General features: G+C 38.9%; 1 protein-coding gene across 1 annotated transcript in view; it reads right to left on the bottom strand.

The window, feature by feature from the left end:
* cps1 (carbamoyl-phosphate synthase 1, mitochondrial) overlaps window positions 1–27,007 on the bottom strand; it is a 91,646-nt gene that overhangs the window by 39,067 nt on the left and 25,572 nt on the right. Inside the window, exons 21-26 of the mRNA XM_049593804.1 lie at window positions 25,612–25,730; window positions 11,642–11,783; window positions 10,427–10,492; window positions 8,993–9,056; window positions 8,721–8,902; window positions 5,091–5,285 (exon numbers count right to left, since the gene is read on the bottom strand). Of these exons, the coding sequence (XP_049449761.1) occupies window positions 5,091–5,285; window positions 8,721–8,902; window positions 8,993–9,056; window positions 10,427–10,492; window positions 11,642–11,783; window positions 25,612–25,730 (768 nt within the window). The remainder of the gene's footprint in view (window positions 1–5,090; window positions 5,286–8,720; window positions 8,903–8,992; window positions 9,057–10,426; window positions 10,493–11,641; window positions 11,784–25,611; window positions 25,731–27,007) is intronic.

Raw genomic sequence — 27,007 nt, 5'->3', positions numbered from 1 at the left:
GGATTACTGTAAATTCATTATGTTAATCTGTTCTGTACACACGACATCTATTACACGTCTGTCCGCCCTGGAAGAGGAATCCTTCCTCAGTTGCTCCTCCTGAGGTTTCTACCATTGTTTATCTCTTGGGTTTTTTTTCTTGGAGTTTTTCCTTATCCACTGAGAGGGAATGTAACTACTCGGGCATGTTTGTACCCTGAATGTGTCCATTTAAAGTGCTTGTTTTTGCAACTGACAGGCTCGGATTATTATTGTAAGTGTCTGACTATATATGGAAAGCATCCCTACAAGGATAGAACATTTTTGTTTAGCCAGAGACAGTCCTAAAAACACCATCACCAAACCCACCAGGCTCCATTTAAATTAATAGTCATTTTAGTGTGTATAGAGCCAGCATGTTTTCACTTCTAACTGAGGGTTACTTTCAGCCAAACTAGAAGACGTTTGATTTTTTTTGTTTCTGTCGACTTTGAATGAAGTGTGTTTTATGCTGATAAAATTACTGTTTATATCAGTTGTGTGTGGTTGGTTTGGCGACGGCTTTTTCGGGGCAGTATCTGTTTAAACAAAAAGGAACTTTATTTTTTAACAAAGGGGTCAATCCCTGTAGCGATCCTTTCCATTAGTTGAAGATACTTAAAATAACAATCTGAGCCTGTCAGTGGCAAAAACAAGCACTTTTAGTGGAGGGAAATTGACGGTGCACATATGCCCCGCACGGTTATATTGCAGCCTGTTTTGCGACTGCCAGCTGCAGCATTTTAAGCCAATACTGAACCAATTCAAAAAACTTTGTTCCCATGAGTCACTTAGACACAAAAATATGGGAAAATGGGGTCCAGTTTGAAAAACATCATGGATACCCTTTAACTTTAACACAAAGATTCTGCAGGTATCCAGTTTAAATATAAAAGAGTTGTGAAATGTGGCTATAGAGTGAAACACAGGACAAATAAAGAAAAAGTTGTACTGTTGAACTGTTGTAAAAATAAACACATTTGATTGCTCCAAGACTTGCAGTCACTGAGGTACAAATCATTTTGAGGCGACAAAGAAGAAACATCATTCTAACAAACATTAAAAGAACAGACAACAGCCTATAGTTCAACAAAAAGTTATTCTTGAAAAAACAAAAACATGTAGCAAAAGAATATTTAAAAACACTTTTAAATGAGGACACCAGTTTGTTTGCTTTGTTCTGTATTTCAATCTCTTTATGCAACTCTTTGTGTATTTATCATTAAGGCATGTATATAATGTTAGAATGCTGCATGATTAGAGCCACTTGAGACAGAAAACAAAGAATCAATATCAAATCAAGGACGTGTTTGTCCTTGTAACAAACCATCTCATACAGCGAGGCCCATTTTACCCATTCTCAATTAAACTACACACAATTTAAAGGCTTAAAAAACTGAAAGGTGTACTCCCATGTCTGCCCAGAACTCGGCTAATCAAAAGAGTAAAAGGGAGAGTAGAAGTGCTCCAACAGTCAGAAAGTGGGGCTTCAATTCATCTCCCCTTTTGATTTTCTTTTCTTCACATCAGGAATGAGAGAAGAAAGAGTTGGAGTCATGGAAGGAGTCTTGCGGTGAGAGAAAGGCTGTGTGTCCTCCTCCTCCTCCTCATCATCATTATCATCATCGCTCTTTCTCTGCTCTCCATCTCTCTGCAGGTCTAGCCTCTTTCTCGCTATCATTACCCACTGTTCACTCGCCAGGTGGGATACCATTAACAAACACAAAATAGCTTCCCTGAGACGCAAGAACCATCTCCCCACGGCTCTACTGGAGTTATTCCAGCCCAATAAAAACAAACTGTTTCTTCAAGATCGGCAGGGAAATAGAATATGTAGGTAGACTCTGGAGAGACACAGAACTTGTGTGTGTAACGGCTAATCATTCCTCAGTGGTGGCTGAATACATGAGCAATGGTAATGGAAGAGACATATTTTAGCACTGACAGCAGACACATTTCAGTGCTCCACATGTTCCACAGAGGGGCCTGCCAGTGCTTCATTCTGATGTAGCCGCCAGCTAGTTGAGAGGGCCAAACACAAGATAAATGCTAAACAAGACAGTAAGTCATGGGGCATGCTGCCCCAACAGTACAAGGAAGAAAGTTCTACCAGCAATGAGACAAGTTTGTCTGTAGGGAAAGGTGTAACGTTGGGCTGTAAGTAAAGATAATATTATGTGCTTGGTTTGGATGTGAAGTGGTCCAAACAAAAAACTAAACAAAATTTTGTACATATATGATGTCATATATGATCTGGATTATGCACCAGAAAACAGTCTGAGTTAGGAAAACCTGATATTTTTAAGAAAACCTGACTATAAATTGTTAGTGATGTCTATATTTAGCAGATGTTTTAGTGCTATTACATCATTTTTTGTCTGATATCTTAACAGAATTTGACTGGAACTTTGAGGGAAGAAAATTCTACACAAGCCTAAAATGTCCTAAAAGCTGTGATTCCAAGGTTACGCTTTAGTTTTTACAATACAACATGCTTTCGTGTAGGATTCATTGAAAAAAGCAAATTTTAGTCTTTCTTAAAAGGTATAGACTCATACACAGAGATGGGCAAAAATACATCAAAATGTATTTTGATACAAAATACAAAATACCCCTCAAATAAATGTATCAAAATAAAATACATGTATTTTGTATTTTCAAATACAGAAAATACTTTATTCTTTCTCTTTTTAGCAGCGACCCGCAGCTCTATAGATCACTCGGTCGGTCGGTCGGTCGGTCGGTCCACAAAGCATTCGTGAATAACTCAAAAAGTCCTTGACCAAAAATGCTCAAAATTTGCATACTGCGACTAGAGACCATGAGTAACTATACCAGAAAGAATGCCCATGATTCGTCCATAGGTGGCGCTATACTAACCGATTCAAATCTTTTTGTGAATAACTCAGAAAGTCCTTGACCAAAAATGCTCAAAATTTACATGCTGCAATTAGACACCACAAGTAACTATGCCAGAAAGAACAATCATGATTCATACATTAATGGGCTGTAGGCTACCCTAAAATATTATTTTTTGATTCAGATTTAGATTCAGACAACTGATCCCACATGGGACAATTCATTTGTAGCATACTCATCCCAAGCATCACCCACAACAACATACGATTTCCTATGTTATGCACAGTCCATTAAAACAGACCACTAGGTCATTGAAGGACACATTGAATGGCCCAAGTTTAAAAAAACATATAGATAAAAAAAAATTGAAAAAAATTTAAAAAGTAAAAAATATTGTGTAGCCTATGATTTTTGTTTGGTTCATGGAGAAAGTATTTTGAGTATTTTAAATACAAAATGACTCCACTCAAAAGTATTTTGTTACAAATTTGCTTTTTATCAGCCTTATCAAATACAAATTCCAAAATATTCAAATGTAATTGAAATACGTATTTTAAATACAAGTAACAGAAATACTGCCCATCCCTGCTCATACACAAGTAATGTCTCACAATCATCACTCAAGACCCACTAGAAATGTGCAGTGGTGTATTTTTCTGCAGAGACTCTTTTCTCTGGCTGCATTTCTTGTTTTTATTCTCTTCTGATTTTCTGTGTTCAGGCCATTTATGGGTGTGTGGCCCCACAGCTGAGGTTAAGGTTTCATTAAAACAAAGTGAACAGGTGCCACACAGGCATCCAAGAGAGGCAGCGCTGAAAAACGCAAATAAGGCAGGATGAATAACCACACGAGAGTGAAACTAAGGTTGCCTTTTACGTTTACTTTTTCTGGCCAGCGTGCTTACAAACTGCATAGTAGATTAAAAGGGGAGCACCACCTAAATTAAGAATTCCAATATATTTTTCAATTTTTGTGAACATGATCTACTCTCCCTCAAAGCCAGAGACCAGAGAAGTAAGTCTCAGACTTGTGATGTCATACGGTATAAAGTCTGGAGCTGCTCCATAGACAATGAATGGGAGCCTGATTTTGCTGAGTTTTCTTTTTTATACCCAAATAAGCTTTATGCTATTGTAGTGTTCTCAGTTCTGAAGTAGAAAACTGTACCCATATACTCAGAACATTCCCCTGGGTGCTGTCAGTGTCATCTAGAACATGTTGCCCAATTAATTGTCTATGGAGCAGCTCCAGACTTTATATACTGTGACATCCCAAATTTGCATTTTAGCACTCTAGCTTTTGGATTTGGGAGAGACTTGTTCATTTTTACTAATATTTTTGGACTGTTTTAGACCAAAGGAATAAAATGTATGAATTTTGAAAATGGGCATAGTTTCCTTTTAAAGAAGCCGATGCACACTTGGTCAGACCAGCAACTGCAGCAGAGAAGCTTTTCATTACAACTAAAACACTTGTGACTTCATTCTCACTTCATGACGCAATTACTCCACTATATCTTAACGCAGCAAATAGTTGTTTGCTGTCGTATTAATGCTGTGAATGTTTCATACAGCTCCTCTGAAGTAGATCCACAAGCACACAAATCTAAATTAGAAAAAGAATACCCATATGGAAATGTTCTATAAAAGCAAACATCATTTCCCTGAAGTAACGTTCTCCAAACACCCAGAGCTCTGCTCAAAAATGCTTTTTTCCCAAACTGTAGGAGTCCGTGTAACAAAAACTCACATCTATAGTATGGTTTTAAAAGAAGAATCAGCCCATCCAGATCTCCTTCTGCGTGTTAGAAAATGTCAGATGTGCATGGATAGGCAAAAACCTGACCCGCGGGATTCCCACTAAGGTGCATATCTGATGGTGTGGCATCACTTTGGCTATGCAGATACTCGTGACTCTTGCAGATGCATCAAGCATAAATCAGACACGTTGCTGTTGCTCAGGGAAGTCATCATTTTACTGTTTGTTGCCAAGAGACAGCTTGGAAATGAATTGAACTTGGCTTACTGGATCATTATGTTATAGCAAGAGTACTACTATGATAGTTAGAGGTCACAAAACTGCTCCTTGGTGCTCAGGTCCCACTCCACAACACTCATATGCCTTGTACAGGAACAATTTGAAAAGATTTTCTTAGCGTACTGTCACAACGCTTATCACAAAACATCATATCATCACAACTGTTTCCTCTCACCAGGGAGCTGAGGGCCCTCCATGGGGCTTGGGCCACCCTGAGGTCATCGAGTATACTGGAAAAGATGGAGCGTTCCTCAGCCCGGTCGATCTGCAGGGGGCTCGTTCCCAGAATCTTTACCCCATTGAGGTGCAACGGGACAGCCAGGTTGTTTGGGATCTGGCCTCCAACTGACACAATGCTTCCAGAGCAACCCTGGAGAGGAGAGAACGGAAAAAGACGAATGTGTGAGATAAAGAGAGAATAGAACAGCAGGTAAAATAAAAGAATAAGAAGTAGAAGGGGAAGAAAAGGACAAGAGAAGCGGGGATACTCTGTCTAGTCTTGGACCTCCTGCCACAGGCCTATCAGCCAAGATTAACAGTCTGAAACCTGTGGCCGCTTCCAATTATTCTGGCCACTGATCACAGAGTGAAAATATGAGACAAACAAAAACAGTTGATCTCGGTCGTGCCATGAGTTTAGTTATCACCAGGGACAGTGTGTGTGAACAAGTGTGTGTGTGTGCTCCTTTTAATAACAGCATGCAGCCCCTTTTCCTGTCTAGCTGTTCCAGGGGGGATGCTGTTTCCATGGCAATGCCAGGTTGTATCTCTTCATTATTCATGGGCCTGCTCTCCTGCTCCTGTCCAGGGTTTATCTCCATGCTCTAATGCTGTATTTATCACACACACATAGACACATACACGGAGAGCAAGCAGGGACTGTAGCTGTGAGAGAGGGATTGATGGTAATGCTATCACCCTGAACAAACAAACACTTAATCACACTCTGATCCCATCGCGACTTTAACTGGATTACAATTCCTCTGCAAGGGAAAGTCAATGGACGTTAGTGCCCAAACACACAGCACAACATAAACACAGAGATATCAGCAAACACATACACAGAAAATATCAGGGAAGCAGGCGATATTTATGCCCTTGAGCATGTTTTGCAATAAAGGGTCAGCTGGGCTCTATGCTACCACAGAGCTGCACTGGGCAATACGGTGGTCATTTTGCACCATTATATATATGATTTGACATACTAAGTCTGGACAAAAAAAGGTTGACTATACACTCACTAACCACTTTATTAGGTACACCTTGCTAGTACCAGGTTGGACCCCTTTTGCCTTTAGACCTGCCTTATTTCTTTGTGACATAATTCAACAAGGTGCTGGAAACATTCTTCAGAGGTTTTGGTCCATATTGACATGATAGCATCACACAGTTGCTGCAGATTTATTGGCTGCACATCCATGATGCAAATCTCACGTTCCACCACATCCCAAAGGTGCTCAATCTGGTGACTGTGGAGGCCACTGGAGTACAGTGAACTCATTGTCATGTTCAAGAAACCAGTTTGAGATGATTTGAGCTTTGTGACATGGTGTGTTATCCTGCTGGAAGTAGCCATCAGAAGATGGGTACACTGTGGTCATAAAGGGATGGACACGGTCAGCAACAATACTCAGGTAGGCTGTGGTGTTTAAACCATGCTCAGTTGGTACTAAGGGGCCCAAATTGTGCCAAGAAAATATCCCCCACACCATTACACCACCACCAGCAGCCTGAACCGTTGATACAAGGCAGGATGGATCCATGCTTTCAAATTCTGACTCTACCATCTGAAAGTGGCAGCAGAAATCCAGACTCATCAGACCAGGCAATGTTTTTCCAATCTTTTATTGTCTGACCTTGGTGAAGCCCGTGCAAATTGTAGCCTCAGTTTCCTGTTGTTAGCTGACAGGAGTGGCACCTGGTGTGGTCTTCTGCTGCTGTAGCCCATCTGCTTCAGAGTTCAGAGATGGTCTTCTGCAGACCTTGGTTGTACCCAGTGGATATTTGAGTTACTGTTGCCTTTCCATCATCTTGAACCAGTCTGGCCTTTCTCCTCTGACCTCTGGCATCAGCCAGACATTTTGACCCAGAGAACTGCTGCTCACTGGATATTTTCTCTTCTTCAGACCATCCTCTGTAAACCCTAGAGATGGTTGTGTGTGAAAATCCCAACAGATCAGCAGTTTCTGAAATACTCAGACCAGCCCAACTGGCACCAACAACCATGCAACGTTCAAAGTCACTGAAATCAGTTTTCTTCCCCATTCTGGTGCTCGCTTTGAACTTAGGTTGTCTTCACCATGTCTACATGCCTAAATGCATGGAGTTGTGAACAGGTGTACCTAATAAAGTGGCTGGTGAGTGTATACCATGGTGGCCTAATGTGAAGTTGCATATAACTCAAAGGATAATCGCCATAATCGGTAATTGTTGTTCGCACTCGTATTATCATTACTTTAGATGGTAGAACTGTGTATTGTGATACTGTATTACAGCTTCTGTAAGTCTGCAGAAACATTATATCTCAGAATATTTGGTACCAACTGCCCAATAATTATCTTTAGAGAAGTATGTAGATGGATTTCCTACAGTTTCTGTAAATTAAATAAACTTTTTTTCTCAAAGAACTTCCCCATAACAGTCACAAAATAACGAAAAAAGCCTCACAGTGATGTAAAATGACCACCTAAAAATATATTTCCCTAAAAAACTATTCAGCAAGCACAGCCACATCTGCTAAGAGAGTTACAAAGTGGTCAGCAAATCTTGAAAACCAAAGAAAACCCCACACACCTGTTACTACAGAAACCTAAGCTCTTAAATCTTAGGTGAGCCTTTAGAGCTGCATAATAAATGTCCCAATTAGGACTCATTCAGGGTTTTCCCAGTTTCTACAGAAAAAGAAAAAGAGGTTTTGTTTGGCTGATTTTAATAGCCAAGACCATCCTTTAGGATGAAGCAGAAAAAGCTGCATGCTTAACCTTTTTCTGAGTTTACATATGTGTTCATATATAAAAACATTTATCTCCATGATAATAAGCCACAGTCACACTGCTGATTTATTTCTACTTTTCTAAGTATAGTCACGTCAAAACGAATCAGCTTTAGTTAGAGAAATTATGTGCATGCTGCGTGACCAATACATCTATTTTCCAGGTTTGGGCAAAAAATTGTTTTTTTTTTCTTGTTTAAATTCTACTGGCAAATCTTTCCTCTGACCAGGTTGGAAATGATTGATTTGTTTTATTATATATGTACTGTATTGTGTAACCGATCAATACTACTCTGCCTAAGGGAAGTCTTAAATCGACTGCAATGCAGTACTTGAATCAGATTCTACTAATGAATATACAAGTAGTTATTAGCACTGACATAAACGTTTGACAGATTGGCAAACCTGTCCAGAATGCCCTGCTTCTCTCCCAATGCATGTTGGGATGGGCTCAGCAAGCCAGACCAGGACACTGTTAATGGTTGTAGAATACTGATAATATCAGTGGGACACCAGTGGTAGGTATAGTTTGGCATTATGACAGTATATACCCTGCAAGGGCATGGATGTATAAAGAGAACTGGATACAGCATTGGAGGCGAGGCCCTGGCCATGCCTATAGAAGTTGCTCGGTGGTGCATGAAGCCAAAAAAATTGACCTCTGCATTACCTAGATAATCCCCATCTTTGAGCCAATAGATTTTGGCCATATAGTTAGTGTTTTTGGTTTTCAGTGGAAATTTAAAAATTTTATTGTCTACCAATGCAAAATTCTTCCTGATAAAAAGGAAGGGTTTGCATGCGTGTCCGTACCTCCTGTTGGGTGATATCCAGGATGCGTTCTAGGGTCAGCTCCTCAAAGTAAAGGCGGTCACACTCGTCAAAGTCGGTGCTGACCGTCTCAGGGTTGTGATTCACCACCACCGTCTTCTTGCCCATCTGCCTCAAAGCTCTGATGCTGGACACCGCGCACCAGTCAAACTCAACACTGCTCCCTGATGGTACACAGTAAACAGCTGATAAATCTATGTATGTTGACCATGAACAGAGGTTTACAAAATCACTATAACAAATAGACAACTTACCAATGTGGTAGGGCCCGCACCCAAGAACCATAATTCCCTGGTCTACAAAGTCCAGGTCATGCTCCTGATGGATTGGATAAAAAGCATTGTTGATGTTACACTCTTATGTACATCAATAATCTTATAGCACGGCAATTACACTACTTACAACTACTACTAGTGCTCTCATTTAAAGGCTCTGTGTGTAACTTTCAGAAAACCCTTGTTAGCAATGACACCTCTCTCTGAGACCACTCAGTGAACTGCAGCAAAAAAAATTACAATCAATACTGAGAAGAACATTAGTGTGCGTCATCTTTCTGTAAATTATTTGAATCATTGCCTCAACTAACATTATGAAGCAACCAACAGCAGGTCTATGTAGAGTGATTAGCTAAGTAATAGCTAGCTGGATAACCTTCACTGCCCCAGCATTGCTTTTGGATGGTAGAAAGTACTTTGTACCGTTACATCATTTATTATTGGCTAAATCAATGACTGTCATAATACACAAGTTAGTATCATGCATAATGTTAGCTGGTGAAGTAAGTTGGCAAGCTAGCCAACTGACATATCTACTCTAATAGTATTTTGCTAGCGATTATATTAGCAAACAAGAAAGGTAAAGTTAGCCAGATAGCTGTAACTGAGCTACACTGCTTGGGTCTGGCATTGATTGCTTTGTAACAATAGCTGATAAATTTGCGTAATTTGCAAACATCACACTACCTCCGTGATCAGTCGGTAGCTCAGAACTTAGCCACTATAATAACTCTAATTCAGCCAGCGCTAACCCCAGCCCTGGGGTTCACAGCAAGCTGGTAGCCAGATAACACTGGGTCTATCCTGTGTAACAGCAGCAACAGAAAGTTTATTGATCTGGCAGACATTGTTGTGGTCAAAAGGGCAATCCTGGATTAGAACCCTTGTGCTCGGGGTCGTGTTCTGGCTAAACTCAGGCTGAGAACTCCACTCAACTCAAGTAATGCCAATCCCAAGTGTGGACTCTGTGTTGTGGTAATTGACATTAGCGGATTCCATTTCTTTGCAAATGTTAGCTACTGTAGCACACTGTGTTGTGGAGCTGAAGAGGCAAGAAACTCTGGAACATGCATAACATCACATCCTTTGAATTTTCCTATTAAATTAAGTCAGAGTCCATTACATAGAAGTCAGTCCACAGTCTGTTACAAGCAACCAAGAAAGTCAGGGAAAGTCTGAGTTTTTAAGTTACTTTACAACCAGTTCACCAATTGGCACTAAAAACACGATTAATACATGTAAAAAAAGTTACATACAGAACCTTTAAAATGTTTTGTTCATAACAATTTAAAATGTTATTGTTATACTAATTGCATTTGCTATTAGCCAGTGACTGGATTGACTACATACATCTTAATGGTACTACAACACTACAATATTTTTTTATTTTCTCAGTTAGCAGAGACCACACACCTGCCCATGATAGGTACAATACAGGTAGTTGGTCATTGCTGGATACTCTGCTGCCAAGGTGTCAATCTAAGGGGAGGAATAAGGGAAAACAGAGGTTAACATGGGTCTGATGTAAAAACAAATACTACAAAAAACTACAAAATAACATTACTTAACAGTTTTATCATGAATGTTACTATCACATTCAAAACGCACACAGACCCCAGTCACATTTATTGGTTAGTGCACTGATACCGTAGTTTAACTCTCTGAAAGGAGAAATTCTACATCAAGGTACATTTACATTTGATACTTTTGTCTAATTCTTTTCTAATTCCTATTCACTTTAATAAATGTTTACTTGCAATGAATGCATTCCATTGGTGTGTTACTACTTTTAATTAAAGGATAAACACATTCAACAAAAAGACCAAAACCTTGACTTTAATTACGCTACTTGAAAGTATTGCCTCTGTAACCAGCCTGATGTGGCTCTACTCCTTCTTACCAAGTAGTCAAAAAACTGTTTCAAAATAGTTCCTGAGGATAAGGTCAATGAATTGTGGATAAAAATAAAGAGATAAAATCATGCAAATGTTATCATTGGAGTAAATTATCTAAAAAAAATAGTGTTAATTCTACAGAGTGTCAGTGCTGATTGCCGTTTGTATTACTTTGAGCTCTGCAAGTTTTGACTCACAGTGTAGTGTATGAATAACACCCTAAAAGAGTGCCTTCATTGAACATGCTCTTTTTTTTGTTTGTTTGTTTGTTTTTTGGACATTTTTAGCTTTTATTTGACAGGACAGACAAGCGTGAAGGGGGGAGAGATAGAGGGAGTGCCATGCAGCAAAGGGCCACAGGCTGGAGTCGAGCCCGGGCCGCTGCGGCAACAGCCTTGTACATGGGACGTCTGCTCTACTACTAAGCCACCAACGCCCCGAATATGCTCAATTTTTTGGTGAATGGTAAACTGAACTTTAAACTAGTTCTTGTGAAGCACGAATCAGGAAATACACTCTGAACAAAACATGTCAATACTGTATAAAATGGAAAGCAGTCGATGATGGCTTTAACCTTTACACCCCCCTACATATTTTCATACTCTTTTACATTTACACTTGTTGCTGAAGGAAAGTAGACTGTGTAAGTGAATGTATTGATTAGGCAGAGTCAGGTATCTCAGTCTATCTGACCTACGCTGGAAGCTCCAAGAAGGAGCTCAGTAAGGCTCACCTGTTTGACCCATGGTCTGATGCCGTGACTGTGCCTCAGCTCTCTGGCTCCTCTCTCATTGCAGCCCAGTATCTGACCAAGCTGCCGGTCTGAGAAGCCGTCCTGCTTGGCCTTCAGCAGCAGCTCCTTGGGTACTGTGGTACTGTAGGAGAAGACATAAGTGATGTTAATTATACAGCTGCTTTGCTAAACCATTCTGAGCAGATACTTTGCCCACAGTTTGAAATTGATTAAATGGATATTTAATTTTTTAAATGCATAATCCAGGTTTTCAGTGGGGTTCAATTAAATGATTTCTTAAAGGACTTTTTTAAAAGGAGTGAATTTGACTGGGGCTCCTTTCAGACATGCAGTTTATCCCAGAAATGTTAAAAAACATTAACTCCAAAGGGTCATGTTTAAATGGAAGCAGCAATCAATGTTCAGGTAAATCTGTACAGTACCACCAATTTCCCACATCACAACCTAGTAACATTTTAGGTAAATACCATGTATGGCTGTTTTGTGAATGAATGCAGTACCATTGCAGGGACGAACACAAAAAGGGTTGTGTCCATCTGACAAAGGCAATTTCACATGGAGCAAGCAAACCAATCACAAGACTGCTGATGATGTATTTTATCGGTTTAACAGTTTAGCAGTTACACCAGGGGCTGTATTCACAAAGCCTCCTAGCACAAAGAGTTGTTCCTAGTGACGAAAGTCTAAGAAAAGTCTTAGAATTCTGAAGTTTTCTAAGTTAATACAAGATCCTTAAAGTTAAGAGTAGATCCCGGTAAAAATAAAAGTTATTCACAAAGTAACTTAGCCCTTAAGAGAGCTCCAAAGGGGAAAAACTGTTAGGACTCGGGAGGAGGACTTTTAAGAGGTTCTTAAGCAGAGGAGAAAATGACAGAAAGACAAAGGTAGAAGAAATATTCTCCAAACAATGACTGACAGTCACAGACCCAACACAATAGTGCTGTAATGCTAGAAATTAAATAATCATAACACTAGGATATTTTGAAACTGGAAAAACACAACAGTCCAGCAGGAATGACTTGTGTTTGCCTCAACCTTCCATCAGCAGTGATAACAATGACAATACGTTCAAAGCCTCATATTGTGATGCAGTTCATTTAATGTCCACTAGGGGTCCACAGTGTGAAGGCTCACAAAAGGGTGCATCTGTAACAACCAATCACATCTCGTGAAATACCATGCCAAGCAACAGAGTCAACCACGCTGTATCAGAGTTTCTGTCCCTTCATTGCTCAGAGTTCCTTTGAGAACAGCTCCTCGCCCGTGATGCTCCTGAAAATATTAAGAGACATACGTGTGCGTCAGGCCTAACTCCATCTTCTTGTTCTATCTTCTTCTGTGGAGTTTAATGGCAAGGTCTCTAATAACTGTTGCATTACTGCCATCTGCTGGACTGTCTCTTAACCCATCTATACCGGCATTGCCATGGCAAATGTGAAAAGGTGCAAGATAGAAATGTTCTTGACTGTATTGCATATGTGAAGAGTGAAAATCACTAATGGGGCCTTGAAAAAGGGTCACTGCAAAAAACACAACACTCTATTTGAACTAGAACAACAGCACTCTTGTCAATTTTTGCCATAACTAAAGCTTCCTTTATGCCATAAGAAAAGCACAAGATTTACTATCTGATTCATTCCGGTACCACACTATGTCACCTGGAACACAGGGGTAAGCAGAGTCTGTCAATCATGTCTTAAGCTTAAAAAGTTGAATGCACAATATGCCTGACATGAATGTGGCAGCGAGGAAAAAGAAGCAGAGGTAGATAAAAAGACAGACAGGTTAGTTTATTATTGAATATTTTCTGCCTGTGGCCTCTCTCGTTTATCTGTGTATTTTCAAGTTCACTGAACTAAGAGGGTCATTCCAGCAAGTTGGTCATGACTGGCTCACCTACCCAGCGATGTGGACAGCGGGGAGCAGCCCACCTCAGAGTGATCAATAACACATTGACAAGCAAAGCCCCAAGGTTAAAACCCACTTTAATCAACAAAACTTCAATGTTAGCCATGAGGTTAAGCAGAAAAAAGGTGGCGGAAATAAAGTCAGTAATTAGGAGGCGATTCTGGACTGGACCAATTTGTAAGGAACATAAATTTGCTTCCTACTTGAATTCAAAGTATTTTGGACCTGCAGCATTTCCATCTTCTTTAGTGGTCTTGCAACTATCATTACAGTATGTAATACTCATGCCTCATTCCCACACAGTTTTGTGTTCATATTTCCATATAGTATATGGAGTAAGCCCCCAGTGTTCAACGCAAGGACATGCATCTCACTACAGATGGTTAAGAACATCTGGAATATGCATATGGAGCAGTACAGAGAAAATCACAGGTCTAACACTACATGGCAACAAATAAGTGGAAAGGTTTGTCTTTCAGGTGTGAAGTCAGCTTGGTGAAATATTTTGTTAAAAGATGGATGATCTAGGTATGGGCACGAGTCCCCAAGTACTCATTTGGATGTCAGTGTTCACTCAATGTTTGGAGTGCTCGCCACCGTTCCTCCCGCATATGAACATGACTTTTATATTTGTTTTTTTATTATTTATAACAGGTAAAATCGTATTTAATTGTAGATGCGGTGTATTGTGTGACCTTTTAATGGCAGAGTCGAGTTGTTTTGGTGTTGGTGTGTTTGTTGGGACCATTAAACAGCTCGATGTCAGATGTTAGCCACTGCTACTGTGTTAGCTGGTGCTAAAGGGTAGACAGTGAACTGACTCTGGGGAGAGTGGCTCAGAGACAAACTCCTCCAGTGCTGCGTCTAACCTATGTAACATTGAAGAGGCAACAGATAGCATATTTTCCTAAATATATCATTATGAAAATAATGTGGGTTGCACAGGGTTGCACAGTAAAAATCAGATTATCAGCATTTACATAGGTTACTTAGTGGCTTTGCAATCTTTGTAATAAGCTTCTGCCACCGATGCTGAAATTTCATGGAAAAAATCTGCTTTAAGGCAGGAAACGCGCCATGTATTGCGAAACTGGTCGGTCAGCCAATCAGGGAGCGAGTCCTTATGAGGAGTTAGGCATGAGATAGTTGAGTCACGAGCACAATCCCAGACGGACAGAGTTTGGAGACAAGTGAAAAACAGCCTAGTAAAAATGAGCTCCTCTGTCTGAGGAGGCAAAGAAGAGCAAAAAGGAGAGTGATAAAAGCAGAGGAAAAACGAGAGTAAACCTCAGTGAGGCGCTCAAGAGATGGAGGGAGCTCCGTGACCAAAGAGGCTTCAAAACCGATGTCCAGCTAGCTTTCTTTCTAATGGATCAGTAAGTAACACAGCTAAATGTTAGCTAGACGAGAGAGGGCTGTACTGTACTGGCTGCTAGTTAATTCCTAGCTGGCCAGCATCGCAAATCGCCACAACCAGGGACCGGGTAGCGAGTGTTGGTCGGCTGACATCCTTGTTGCCATTCTACAGCAGCCCTCGGACAGTGATACCCTCCTGCCTTCTTCGTGTTCTCTTCTCACGGAGGCAGCTATCGACGGACATGGCCCAGCTAAGTTACGCCCAGCTAAGTGAACACTGGACTTCGTTTCCCATTCAATTTGAGCTCCAACTGGCCGCATCGTTTCTATACGGTACCGTTTATTCTAGAATCTGGACTGTTCCACTGTGTCTACTGTTGTTGTTGTTGTACTGATAGAGTACATATTGGTAGAATTTACTGTGAGTTGTTTGTACTGGTACTGTGCATTCTGGTATAATTATTTGCATTACTATTTGTTTTTTCTTCAGATAAATCTGATAATTGTTGCTCGGTCTCTTTACTCATTTATTTAGTATAGTGTCCACACACCTTCTCATTCTACATATACATAGAGGTATACCAGTGGCTTTACAGCCAACATTTTATTTAATTTAGAGAGTCTAATAGAGTCATATTATTGATTATCTCTGATCCCCACGGTCAGTTTGGTCGTTGCGACAGTGCGACACAACACCACTTACGCTAGGTGGCACCAAGCTAAAAAAAACAAATCCTATCTGTTGCCTCTTTAACAGCAGCGACTGAAAGGTGATGGATCTTTCTCATGATGACTGTTAATTGGTTTAATCAAACAAAGTGAAGCCTGGTTGTTTAATAAATGAATTCAGAATTGTACTTGTTTCCTGATGCTGGCCAGCTTACATTCCACTTAAGCTTTTTCAACGTACTTGAGGCAAATTCAGAACCTAAAAAATAAATGAACTAAAAAAAGGAGAAGTTTCACAGAGGTTCCCATAGGAATGAATGAACTTACAAGGACAAGGACTTACAGTGCAGCTTGTTGGTTACCCTTTTATCTACCTACAAATAATGGGACAGGGACAGAGGGTGAGAAAGATGTGTAGAGGAGGAGGAATTTTTTAGAATTCTCAAATGATATATTTCAGATAAAATGAAGTATGATGTTATCAATTTAAATAAATGTATGTGATTATGGACATTTAAATGCCACCTGTAATGACCTCTGACGACCCTGATTTCCTTCCATATAGAGGAAACTTGTATCCTTTTCTGTCAGAGCTGCTTTTCATATCTGTTGAATGGGAAGACACTATTATCTGTCTGTCTTCATTTGACCTTTTTACTGAATAACAAGCACGCATCCTGAGAAAACAAAACAAAATCCAGTCAACATGGACATCTAACTGTAAGGTTTACATAAAACTGAAAGGATCACCAGAAGAAGCCAAGGTTTTGGTCATCAAAGACATCACTGAACTGGACAAATATTGCAGTTAAAAACTCAGACAGTTGCTACAAGCAATGACACAACTCATCCAATGAACTGACCCCATGACAAGTACTGATCCACCACCATCACCCTTAATGGAGCATGAATAATTGGGACTAAAAGCATTTGAATACACATAGCACAAATCACAAGATTTAGAATATGAAATTGATCCTGAAAACAATTTCTACGTCAGCACCCATAATCACTGTTGTGAATACTATACAGACGAACAATTCAATCAGAACATAACAATGGATGGAACAGTATCAATTATACATTTCAACAGTAGGAGCCTCAATTCTAACTATTCCAAGATCAAAGCCTGCTTAGCACAGTTTAACAAAAACTTTACAGTGGTAGCCATTTCAGAGACTTGGCTAAATGAGGATCAAGTTGATATGGTCATTATGGAGGGATATGACATGTACTACATAAACAGAAGTGGGAAAAAGGGAGGGGGGGTTGCCCTATATGTAGATAGGAACTACAATAGTAAAATTGTAAAAAGCATGTCACTGATACTGCACAACATCATGGAATGTATCACCATTGAAACTGAGATTGAAAATCTTATTAGCTGTATCTACAGGACCCCTGGATCATGTTTAAAAACCTTCATGGAGAAAATACTGCATCTGTTTGATTCAATTACTAATAAGAAAATGGTCCTCATCTGCGGAGACTTCAACACTGATCTCCTAAATCCACTTGAAAACAACACAGTTGCAGAATTTATCAACACCATGTATAGTATGAGTCTATATCACTCAATTACTCGACCAACAACAATAACCCTACACAGTGCTACACTAATAGACAATATATTTACAAATATTATTGACAGGAAAATAACTAGTGGGTTAATAATAAACGATGCAAGTGACCATCTACCAGTTTTTGCACTAGTTCAGAGCTACATTAGGACCAACAGAGACACTCAAACAATAAAAACAATCAGACATAAAACACAAGATGCAATTAATTCCCTTAAGATGGACCTGTTAGACCAAGACTGGAACAAAATATATGTGAATGATGTAAATAAAGCATACGGACATTTTCTGACCCTAACTACATCCCTCTGTAACAAACACTGTCCACTAGTAAACAAAGTAATCAAACATAAATCTCCTGACAAACCATGGCTAACCGAGGGACTACAAAATGCGTGTAAGGAAAAAAAAATCTATTATATAAAGAATTCTTAAAGAAAAGAACAGCAGAAGCCAAACACTCTTATAAGAAATATAAAAACAAACTGATTAGAATTCTAAGATGCCGTAAAAAAAATTATTATAGCAAACTACTGGAAGACAACAAAAATAACATGAGAAATTCATGGAAAGTACTAAACAACTTAATAAAAAATGGAACTGGAAAACCAGGATATCCAAATTATTTTTTAGCACTGAATAATTTTATTACAAATAATATGAATCAAATTGCTGATGATTTTAATGACTACTTTGTCAGTGTTGGTCCTGGTTTGGCGAAAGAAATTGCAAAAACTGAAGGTGGAGAAATCTTTGAAAAAATCCTTGAAAATACAACCAAGAGTATTACCAAGTCGATGTTTATAAGGGGAACAGATGAGAAAGAAATTTTGGATACTGTCAAATCATTTCAGAGCAAGAAATCCACAGACTGCAACAACATTGATATGGATCTGATTAAAGAAATCATCGAGTGTGTGGTGAAACCATTCACATATATCTGTAACCTATCTTTAAAAACTGGAGTTTTCCCTGACAAAATGAAAAGAGCAAAAGTCATACCAATATACAAAACTGGAGATAAACACATACTCACAAACTATAGACCCATATCATTACTCCCATAGTTCTCCAAGATACTGGAAAAAATATTTTACACAAGACTAAATGAATTCCTCACAAAAAATAATATACTATGTGAACAGCAATATGGTTTCAGATCCAAAAGAACAAGTGCCCATGCAATAATTGAATTTGTTGATTCAATGACAACAGCAATTGAAAATAAAGAATATGCAGTAGGTGTATTTCTTGACCTGAAAAAAGCTTTTGACACTGTTGATCACAACTTATTCTTAAAAAAGTTATTCAAATATGGAATTAGAGGGGTTGCTTTAACATGGGTAAGTAGTTACCTGAAAAAAAAGAAGTCAACTCTAATCTGATGGATGTCACTTGTGGGGTTCCACAGGGATCTGTTCTGGGACCATTGCTGTTTATATTATACATCAATGAAATATGTGTAATCTCCAAAATAATGAAAACAATATTATTTGCAGATGACACCAACTTATTGTGCTGTGGTAACAACTTGGAACGGCTTCTGGATGATGTGGAAAATGATTTTAAAAAAACTAAAGAGTTGGTTTGACAATAAACTAACACTGAACTTAAGCAAAACTAAATTCATAATTGGAAATCGTGCAACCTCCACAAGCAAAAAACTCACAATAAATGATATAGAAATAGAAAGCGTATCTGAAATAAAATTTCTTGGAGTAATAACTGATAATAAACTATGTTGGAAACCACACATTAATTATATTAAAAATAAAATATCAAAATCAGTCGCAATCCTTTACAAAGTTAAAGATCTCGTTTGTCAAAAGTCATTATACTTTCTGTACTGCTCATTTATACTTCCATACATAACTTACTGTGTGGAGGTGTGGGGGAACACATACAGTACCAACACCAAATCAATATTTACACTACAAAAATAGCGATAAGAATAGTAAACAAAACTACCTACAGTGTACCGTCAAACCCACTCTTTATCAAACTAAAAACACTCAAATTTAAGGATTTAGTCGACCTCAAAACTGCACAGATTATGTATAAAGCTAAAAATCAGTCATTGCCACAAAATATTCAGAATTTGTTCCGAGCAAGAGACAAGCACCATAACTTGAGGGGATCTGACAAGTTCAATAAACCCCTGGTAAGAACTAATTCCAAATATCACAGTCAAAGGAGTCAAAACATGGAATGAATGTACAGATGAAATGAAAAACAACCGCACTTTAAACAAATTTAAAAGATTGTTCAAAAACAGTAGATTGCATGAATATGAAGCACAGCTGGCATAGTAAGTACCTTCCTTCCATGGGTATCCAATCCACATGACAACTAGGTTTTCTCACATCACTTACATATAGTTAGAACAAGAAGTATTCCAACTCGCATTTGTGATTGTATTTCTTTGATTATGTATGTATGCATACTATTATGCATCTCTAAATCTATATTTATTTGTAGCAACATTACTTGAAATAAGGGGTAGGTCAAGATAAGTGCATCACTTCTACCTACTCCTTTTCGAACGCTAAATATTTACCTCTGTTACTATGATTGTTTTGTTTGTTTGTTTGTTTTTTGTTTTTCTCGTATGACTGATTACCTTATTGATTACCTACATTTTGTTCTATTTTATCTATGTTCGAAATAAAGATTAAAAAAAAAAATAAAATAAAAAAAATAATACTAAACAACACACAGTGCTTTGTCCTTGGCCACAATACTGTACGGGCAATTTAAATCTGCTGAAAATAAAAAAATAGTTTGGATATGACTATTGAAAATGGTACAATAGAGTGAGAACACTGTTAGCTTTCATTTTTGAAAATGTGTTTGCTGTTTTAAAAAGGAGCCAGATCAAAGGACTGATATCAAATGATGGGTGTAGCTACAGTGGCGTCACCAAATGGTTTGTGGACTCCTGTTTTGCATTACGGCTGTTGCCATCTTGGTTTTTTACAGCCAGATGTCACAATATTTGGCCAAGAGAGTGGTGGTGTAGAGGAGCGAGAAGTGGATCTCACTCAGAAGCCAAGGACACTATCGGCAGACAGCCTGTCACTCAAAGCAACCCGCCTTTTATTATGGTTAACGAAGCTTCAATAATATGTAAACCGGTGAATTATATAAAAATTCAACCCTCATACAGTGGACATTAATGTTGGAATGAGCTATAGAGACTAAAACTGTTGTAAACCTGTTTATCTCTGCAGTAAAGTTTGACATTATTACATTGGGTTTTATGGGGATTGACTCGCTTCTGGAGCCACCCTCAAGTGGCCATTCAAAGAACTGCAGTTTTTGGCATTTCCATGTTGGCTTAATTTTTCTGCCCCGGAGATTGCTGCATGCTTTGCACATAGATGGAGGCAGGGGAAAGTAGCTAGCTTCTGCCATGTGTGGCAAAGTACACTTTTCAGAATAGTCTTCTTTACATGTTTTCTAGAAAGCTGGCCCACAGAGCATCCATGAGTCTGCTGGGTTTTGCGTAGAGTTAGGAAAAAGTAAAAAGACAGCAACTTTACAGTGAGGACAGGACATGTTGAGTGAGATGCTGGTGCCATAAAAGTTCAAGGGCATGGGATACCTGCTTATTGGAACCACACTTAAATGTTTTTCTATTTGTGAACCTGTTAAATAAACAGTGTTTAAATAAGACAGCTATGGAGCTGGTGGAGGGCTCAGCTAACCGTCTCCCTTTGCTTTCAGCTTGTGTGCCAAGTTAAACTAAACACATGAATGCTTGATGAAACCGATATTGATCTTCTCATGAAACTCCCACTAAGAAAGCAACAAGCGCATTTCCTATAATGTCACAGTCTCCGTTTAACCCTGGGTAGAGACAAAATGAAAGAATTCTTATTTCTTGTAAACCACAACTTGCCCCCCCTCCTCATCTGAATTATTTATGACCTTGTAGTGTAACAATATTGAAAATGTCAAGTGTGTTTTAACTCCCACTGCACATGGCCCGGCTGAGAAACGGCAAACCCCAGAAACAAATGAAAGGAGAGGGCAGCTGAGTCAGAATAACTGGAAGGAAAGACATTTGATCTGAGTGCTCGGCTGTCTCGTGTTGTGAAATTATCTTATCTCCGGAAGAGCAGCAGGATGCAAGAGGGAAATCCTTTGCTGCCATGAACTTATGTGCATACACCCTCGCACACAAATAAAACATGAAAAACACATTAAAACAACGCGTGGTGTGTTTGTGTAAGGAAAAGGGGGCTGCCAGATAATCTCACATATAGTTACAAACCCATGCACGACCAGTGAAAACTAAAATTAAAGATGGCAAGAACCAAATTTTGGATTTCCACACATTTCATTTTGTTAATTTTACAATTCATCAAGTTTGAACTTTCAAATAATGGGAATGAGATGTTTTGTGTGCTAAATAATCACTGTCATTACACCCTGAGTTTATTGTAATTCATGTCATGCACAAGGTTTATATCCCCAATTATCCCTGTCCTCATATGCAGGTGTATTATCAGGTTATAGTGTGCTGAATTCTGCTCTGTGTAATAGAGTTCTGATGCAAAACCTGACACCAGCAGACACAAAAATCAGACTTTGTGTGTATGTGCAGCAGCTCCCAACTGGTGGGCTCAATCCAAAAGTGGGTTGCGAGTCCATTCTGAATGGACCGTAAGTGACTCTATATGTCAAGTTTGTAATAACCAAATTTATTATAACAAAGGCCAAAATATAGCCCGTAACAGACGGTAGGGCTTGTTATTTTTAGACAAGACGATTTCCAGAAAGGGCGGCATGGTTGTGTAGTGGTTAGCCCTGTCGCCTCACAGCAAGAGGGCCCCTGGTTTGATCCCGTGTTGGGGACACTTACACTCTTCAAAATAGTCTTCGATCCTGGGTTGGGGAGCCTATCTGTGTGGAGTTTGCATGTTCTCCCCATGTCAGCGTGGGTTTTCCCTGGGTACTCCGGCTTCCTCCCACAGTCCAAAGACATGCAGATTGGGGATAGGCTAATTGGTGACTCTAAATTGACCAATTGTGAATGGTTGTCTGTCTCTACATGTCAGCCCTGCGATAGTCTGGCAACCTGTCCAGGGTGTACCCTGCCTCTCGCCCAATGTCAGCTGGGATAGGCTCCAGCCCCCCCGCAACCCTCAAGAGGATAAGCGGTTAGAAAATGGATGGATCAATGGATTTCCAGAAAACTTGCGGCCCCCATTTGCTGGTTGAGAAGCGTGAGGAATCTGCATAACCTGGAAATCCAGATGCCCTGTCCCTAGCAAATTCGTATTCGCACTGCACAGGGATCTGGCCCTGATGAGCAGAGCCCGCTGAAACGCCAATTGGACCAATCAGATCAGTCTATCTGACAGAGGCGGGCTCTGGGCGGGTGTAACATGATGATGACAGCGCTGCGCCGTAGGAGTCGAAAAGTTAACAGCCAAGATGGCAGCTACCAGAAGGACCGCATCCGTTTAATTTAGCTTTGGAAGAAACGCTAAGACAACTACACTTATCTTTTTCCTTGAGAGAGAAACATAAGACTGCCCTAGAAGCCTTCACTGTTTGCCGCTGTTCGGCAAACAAATGGGGGTTAGTGCAATGACTACATCACCTTGTTTTTTGCTCTCATTGGCCATCGTGCTAATCCAATTTGAAATGCCTCAGTTAGTGCCGCCCCTTGGGTAGGAAGGGCCACACTCAAAACCTTTCTAGAATTGAGTCTGGATTTCCAGGCTAGAATCCGCAGTCAATGATGGTATAAAACAGTTTACAAAAATGTGTCCAATGTTACAAAAATTGGAAAACCCCAAAACCACGAGATGTCCGAACTGGCACACAAAATGCTAAGCTGATGGGTGCAGTGGTAATCAACATTAGCTGCAGACAGAAACATACAACCAAACACAGTATCGTCCCCACAGAGTTTGTGACTCTTCTACAAATGAAGAATAAAACGTCCTCACTTTGAAGAATTCTCTAAAATCTCTATCACTAAATATCCCCCAGTCCCAACAACAGCAATAGAGGATCCAACACTCTTATGCACACAAACAATGAGTCTGCTGACCAGCGGAGCCTGAAGCCCACCTGTACTCAGCTCTATGCTCCATCAGTCTGGCAGCAGCCTATTGTTGTGTGCTCGTCCCAGTGTCCCCTGCTCCAGAGGCAGCGGAGACTACAACAGCCTTCCATGCGTCAGTGTGTTGCAGTGGGTGCTCACCAGACTGCCGGCCATTAATTATTAAACAGCAGAGTCAAGAGGAAGCAGTGGGTAACCTGTGGCTGAGCCATGAAAATTCACAGTGGCTGTCCAGGTAAGAGCCCGAGGGCAGAGGGAAAGAGAGAGGGGGGAGGTGAACCACAAGAGGGAAAGAGAGACGTGAAGAGACTGGGGTCCATCTCATTTCTAAGGATCAACATTTTCCTATTGAAGAAAATTCAGTAATATCTAGAAAGAACTTCCAACGTCACAGTGGCCATAACTCGCCAGTTATAAAAACATTCTTTAAGTGGATTGTTGTGTGCCATCGGGATCCCACTGTTCTGATGAAATATTTGTGTTTTGTCTTTTGATGTTACAACTGTGGGACACAGATTTGGTTTTGAAAACCAGATTAATAAATTGATCAAACTGAATTTATTATTAAAGTAAAATAAGAATATAATTTCTCTGGCAGTTTTACAGTCTTGTGGTTCAGCTTTGATTTATCTCATTATAACAATACTTCATATAACTTAATTATACCAGTGCTTTAACTGTATGATATCTAGTCTTGCCACCAGACAATCAGAGATCTCCGCCTTCTGATAGTCTGGGGACACTCCTTTCTAAAGTGTGTTTAACACACTGGAGAAAACAGCCGGCAACAAAACAACACCTCTTGCATTTTTTAAAAGGACGCACCCTCCTGGAAATGTGCGCTCCCCCTTTTCTCGTCCGCAAGGAAACAAACACACAGAGACCCTGAAAATGGATGCCAAGAGATTTAACTCTGTTTAATCAAACGTGTGCTCAGTCCACAAGATTGTGGAAATGAAGGACTTACAGCGACTTTGTTTAAAACCTTTCATGCAGTCGGACTATGTTTACGAGCACAAGAGTTCAGCGAGCCACCGAAGGACCGCCCTGCAGATTTACTATCGGTTCTGCAACATAGGGAGTTTTTTTAAACTCTGAAATTGTATCCGCCCATCTAAACACAAAATCAGGGAGAAAGTCATCAGTCTTTAGTTAAGCAAAGCGACTGACTTGTGAGTCTATATTGTATCAGTACTTTTTTATCTTCATTATAACAGTACTTTTTAACAAATAACAGTATTTCATTTATCTTTAGAATGACATTACTTTTTATAACTTTATCGTAACAGTACTTTATTTAACTTTGTCACAACAATATTTTATTTAACTTTATTATATTAGTGCTTTGTTTAACTTTATTGTGACCATACTTTATTAAACTTTATATTAATATTTTACTTAATTTTATCATAAAAGCACTTTATTATACCAATACTTTACTATAGGTTAAATAAAGTACTGTTACTAAAAAGTTACCACATCGATTATTATTCCGTTTTATAATTTCAGTACTTTTTTGACTTTATTATGAGAGTACTTTATTTAACTTAAATATGCCAGCAGTTTATTTAACCTTATTATAATAGCACTTTATTTACCTTTATTATATCAATACTTAACTGTATCAGATCAGTACTTTATTGAACTTCATTATAACAGTACTTTATTTAACTATATTTTATCAGCAATTTATTTAACTTTATGATAACAGTACTTTATCTATCTTTATTATATCAATACTTTACTTTATCATAACAGTACTTTATCTAACTTTATTGCAGCAAAACTTTATTTAGTAGTTTATATTGTAGTACTCTACAGTAGAGTACAATATCTAGATATATATCATGTATAGCAATAAAGCATTTGAATATTACAATATAATTTATCAGTCATATTACCCAACCCTACTGCAAACCAACAAACTCTATGGCAGAAATAATGGGGCAGTTAACCAGGAGACAAATGTATATGGCAAAGAGGTGAGACTGACAGTGACTGAGCCATCTTGGAATTAAGAAATTAATTATATTCTATAAAATGATAACAATCTGTGAGTGTGTCTTCAATAGTCAACAAAAGCAACTTTACAGATGGATGAATGTACTGTATTTTGGAGGAGATAGTTCCACTTGACTAGATGTTTTCAACCATCAAAGAGAGGGAGAGCATCAGACAAATACAACTTATAGTAAGTGTTACTTTTACTCTAATGACTCTTGAGGATGTCACAGCACTATTTACACACTGCATACACTCACATACAAAGGCAAGTGTGCAAACATAAACACACACACACAAACATATTATTACTATTAAACCTCAGGAAAAAAATAATGGTATTAAAATAAAGTTACCTCTTGTAGTTTGCCAGGTGCTGCTCCAGCTGAGTTATCCTGTTGAGTTTGTGGAGGAACCACTTGTCTATGGCTGTCAGCTGGTGGATCTGATCAACACTCATAACACTGTGGAGGGCCTTAAAGGTGGAGACATGAAGTAGACTCAGCTTTACATTCATCATTCATCGAAGTTCATCATCTATTCTCCTCATGGGAACAAGAGGAGAATAGACACACAGTTTCAACAGATTCTTTAATAAATTGCTCAGAATTAAAATCATGTTACAAGTTAGTCAGTGAATCGTCACTGGATAGGAATGGTCATTCAGTATGGTCACAGTAAATAACGTTTTTATACATTACTTTCAAGGACTGCAGGAAAAATATATTACTTTGCTTATATTGGTCTTTTGTGAAAAATCTGAAATCAAGCCGATCTATTATTAACCTGCAATATGACAAAGGTTCTGCCCGGACAACAGCTTGTAAATATGTTTTTTATCATTTTTGTTAGACGGCTGACCAGAGGAATCATTTCAGGTTGCTGTGGGAGGATTTTACTCAGCAGTCTGTAAAACCTGCAGTGAAACGTACCTTGTCCTGTAAATACAGAGCTTCTAATCAAGCTGCAAGTGATTATTTCTGTGACCTTTAGTAGAGAGTTTTAGTGTCTCAGAGGCAAGTTCAGATGCAAGCAGATACAATAAATGCCGGGAAAAATAAAAATAAAAAAACGTAATTAATGTTGAAGAGCAATGCTAATATTCTGGTGTTTATGAGTGTTGACAATGCCGGGGCTGTGTAAACTGTGAACAATAATACCAGTGGCATATCAAATAATTTTATCTAATTTTATCAGATATAAATAATTATTATCATTATTTTCCTCCAGTATCTTCTGTTTTTGCTACTTATCATCACTTCAAGCTGATTAACTCTTTAGGAGGTTGATGTTTCTTATGGCTTTAGCAGGCTGGGCGATTAACCAAATTTTATTTATTAATTATGACTTTGGCTTCTAATGATTATGAAAATAAGTTCATCAATTTAAACAATCGAGAAGCAGTATTCCGTTTTGCAATGATGTGCTTCTTTTGTCTTGTGTTATACACTGAACAAAAATATAAACGCAACACTTTTGTTTTTGCTCCCATTTATCATGAGCTGAACTCCAAGTTCTAAAACATTTTCTATATATACAAAAGACCATTTCTCACAAATGTTGTTCACAAATCTGTCTAAATCTGTGTTAGTGAGCACTTCTCCTTTGCCGAGATAATCCATCCCACATCACAGGTGTGGCATATCAAGATGCTGATTAGACAGCATGATTATTGCACAGGTGTGCCTTAGGCTGGCCACAATAAAAGGCCACTCTGAAATGTGCACTTTTGCTTTATTGGGGGGGGTCTGG

Source organism: Epinephelus fuscoguttatus, linkage group LG13 (assembly GCF_011397635.1).
Source record: "Epinephelus fuscoguttatus linkage group LG13, E.fuscoguttatus.final_Chr_v1".
Lineage (NCBI taxonomy): Eukaryota > Metazoa > Chordata > Actinopteri > Perciformes > Serranidae > Epinephelus > Epinephelus fuscoguttatus.
Note: the sequence above shows the minus strand (reverse complement) of the source record. Positions and strands in the feature narration are given on the sequence as shown.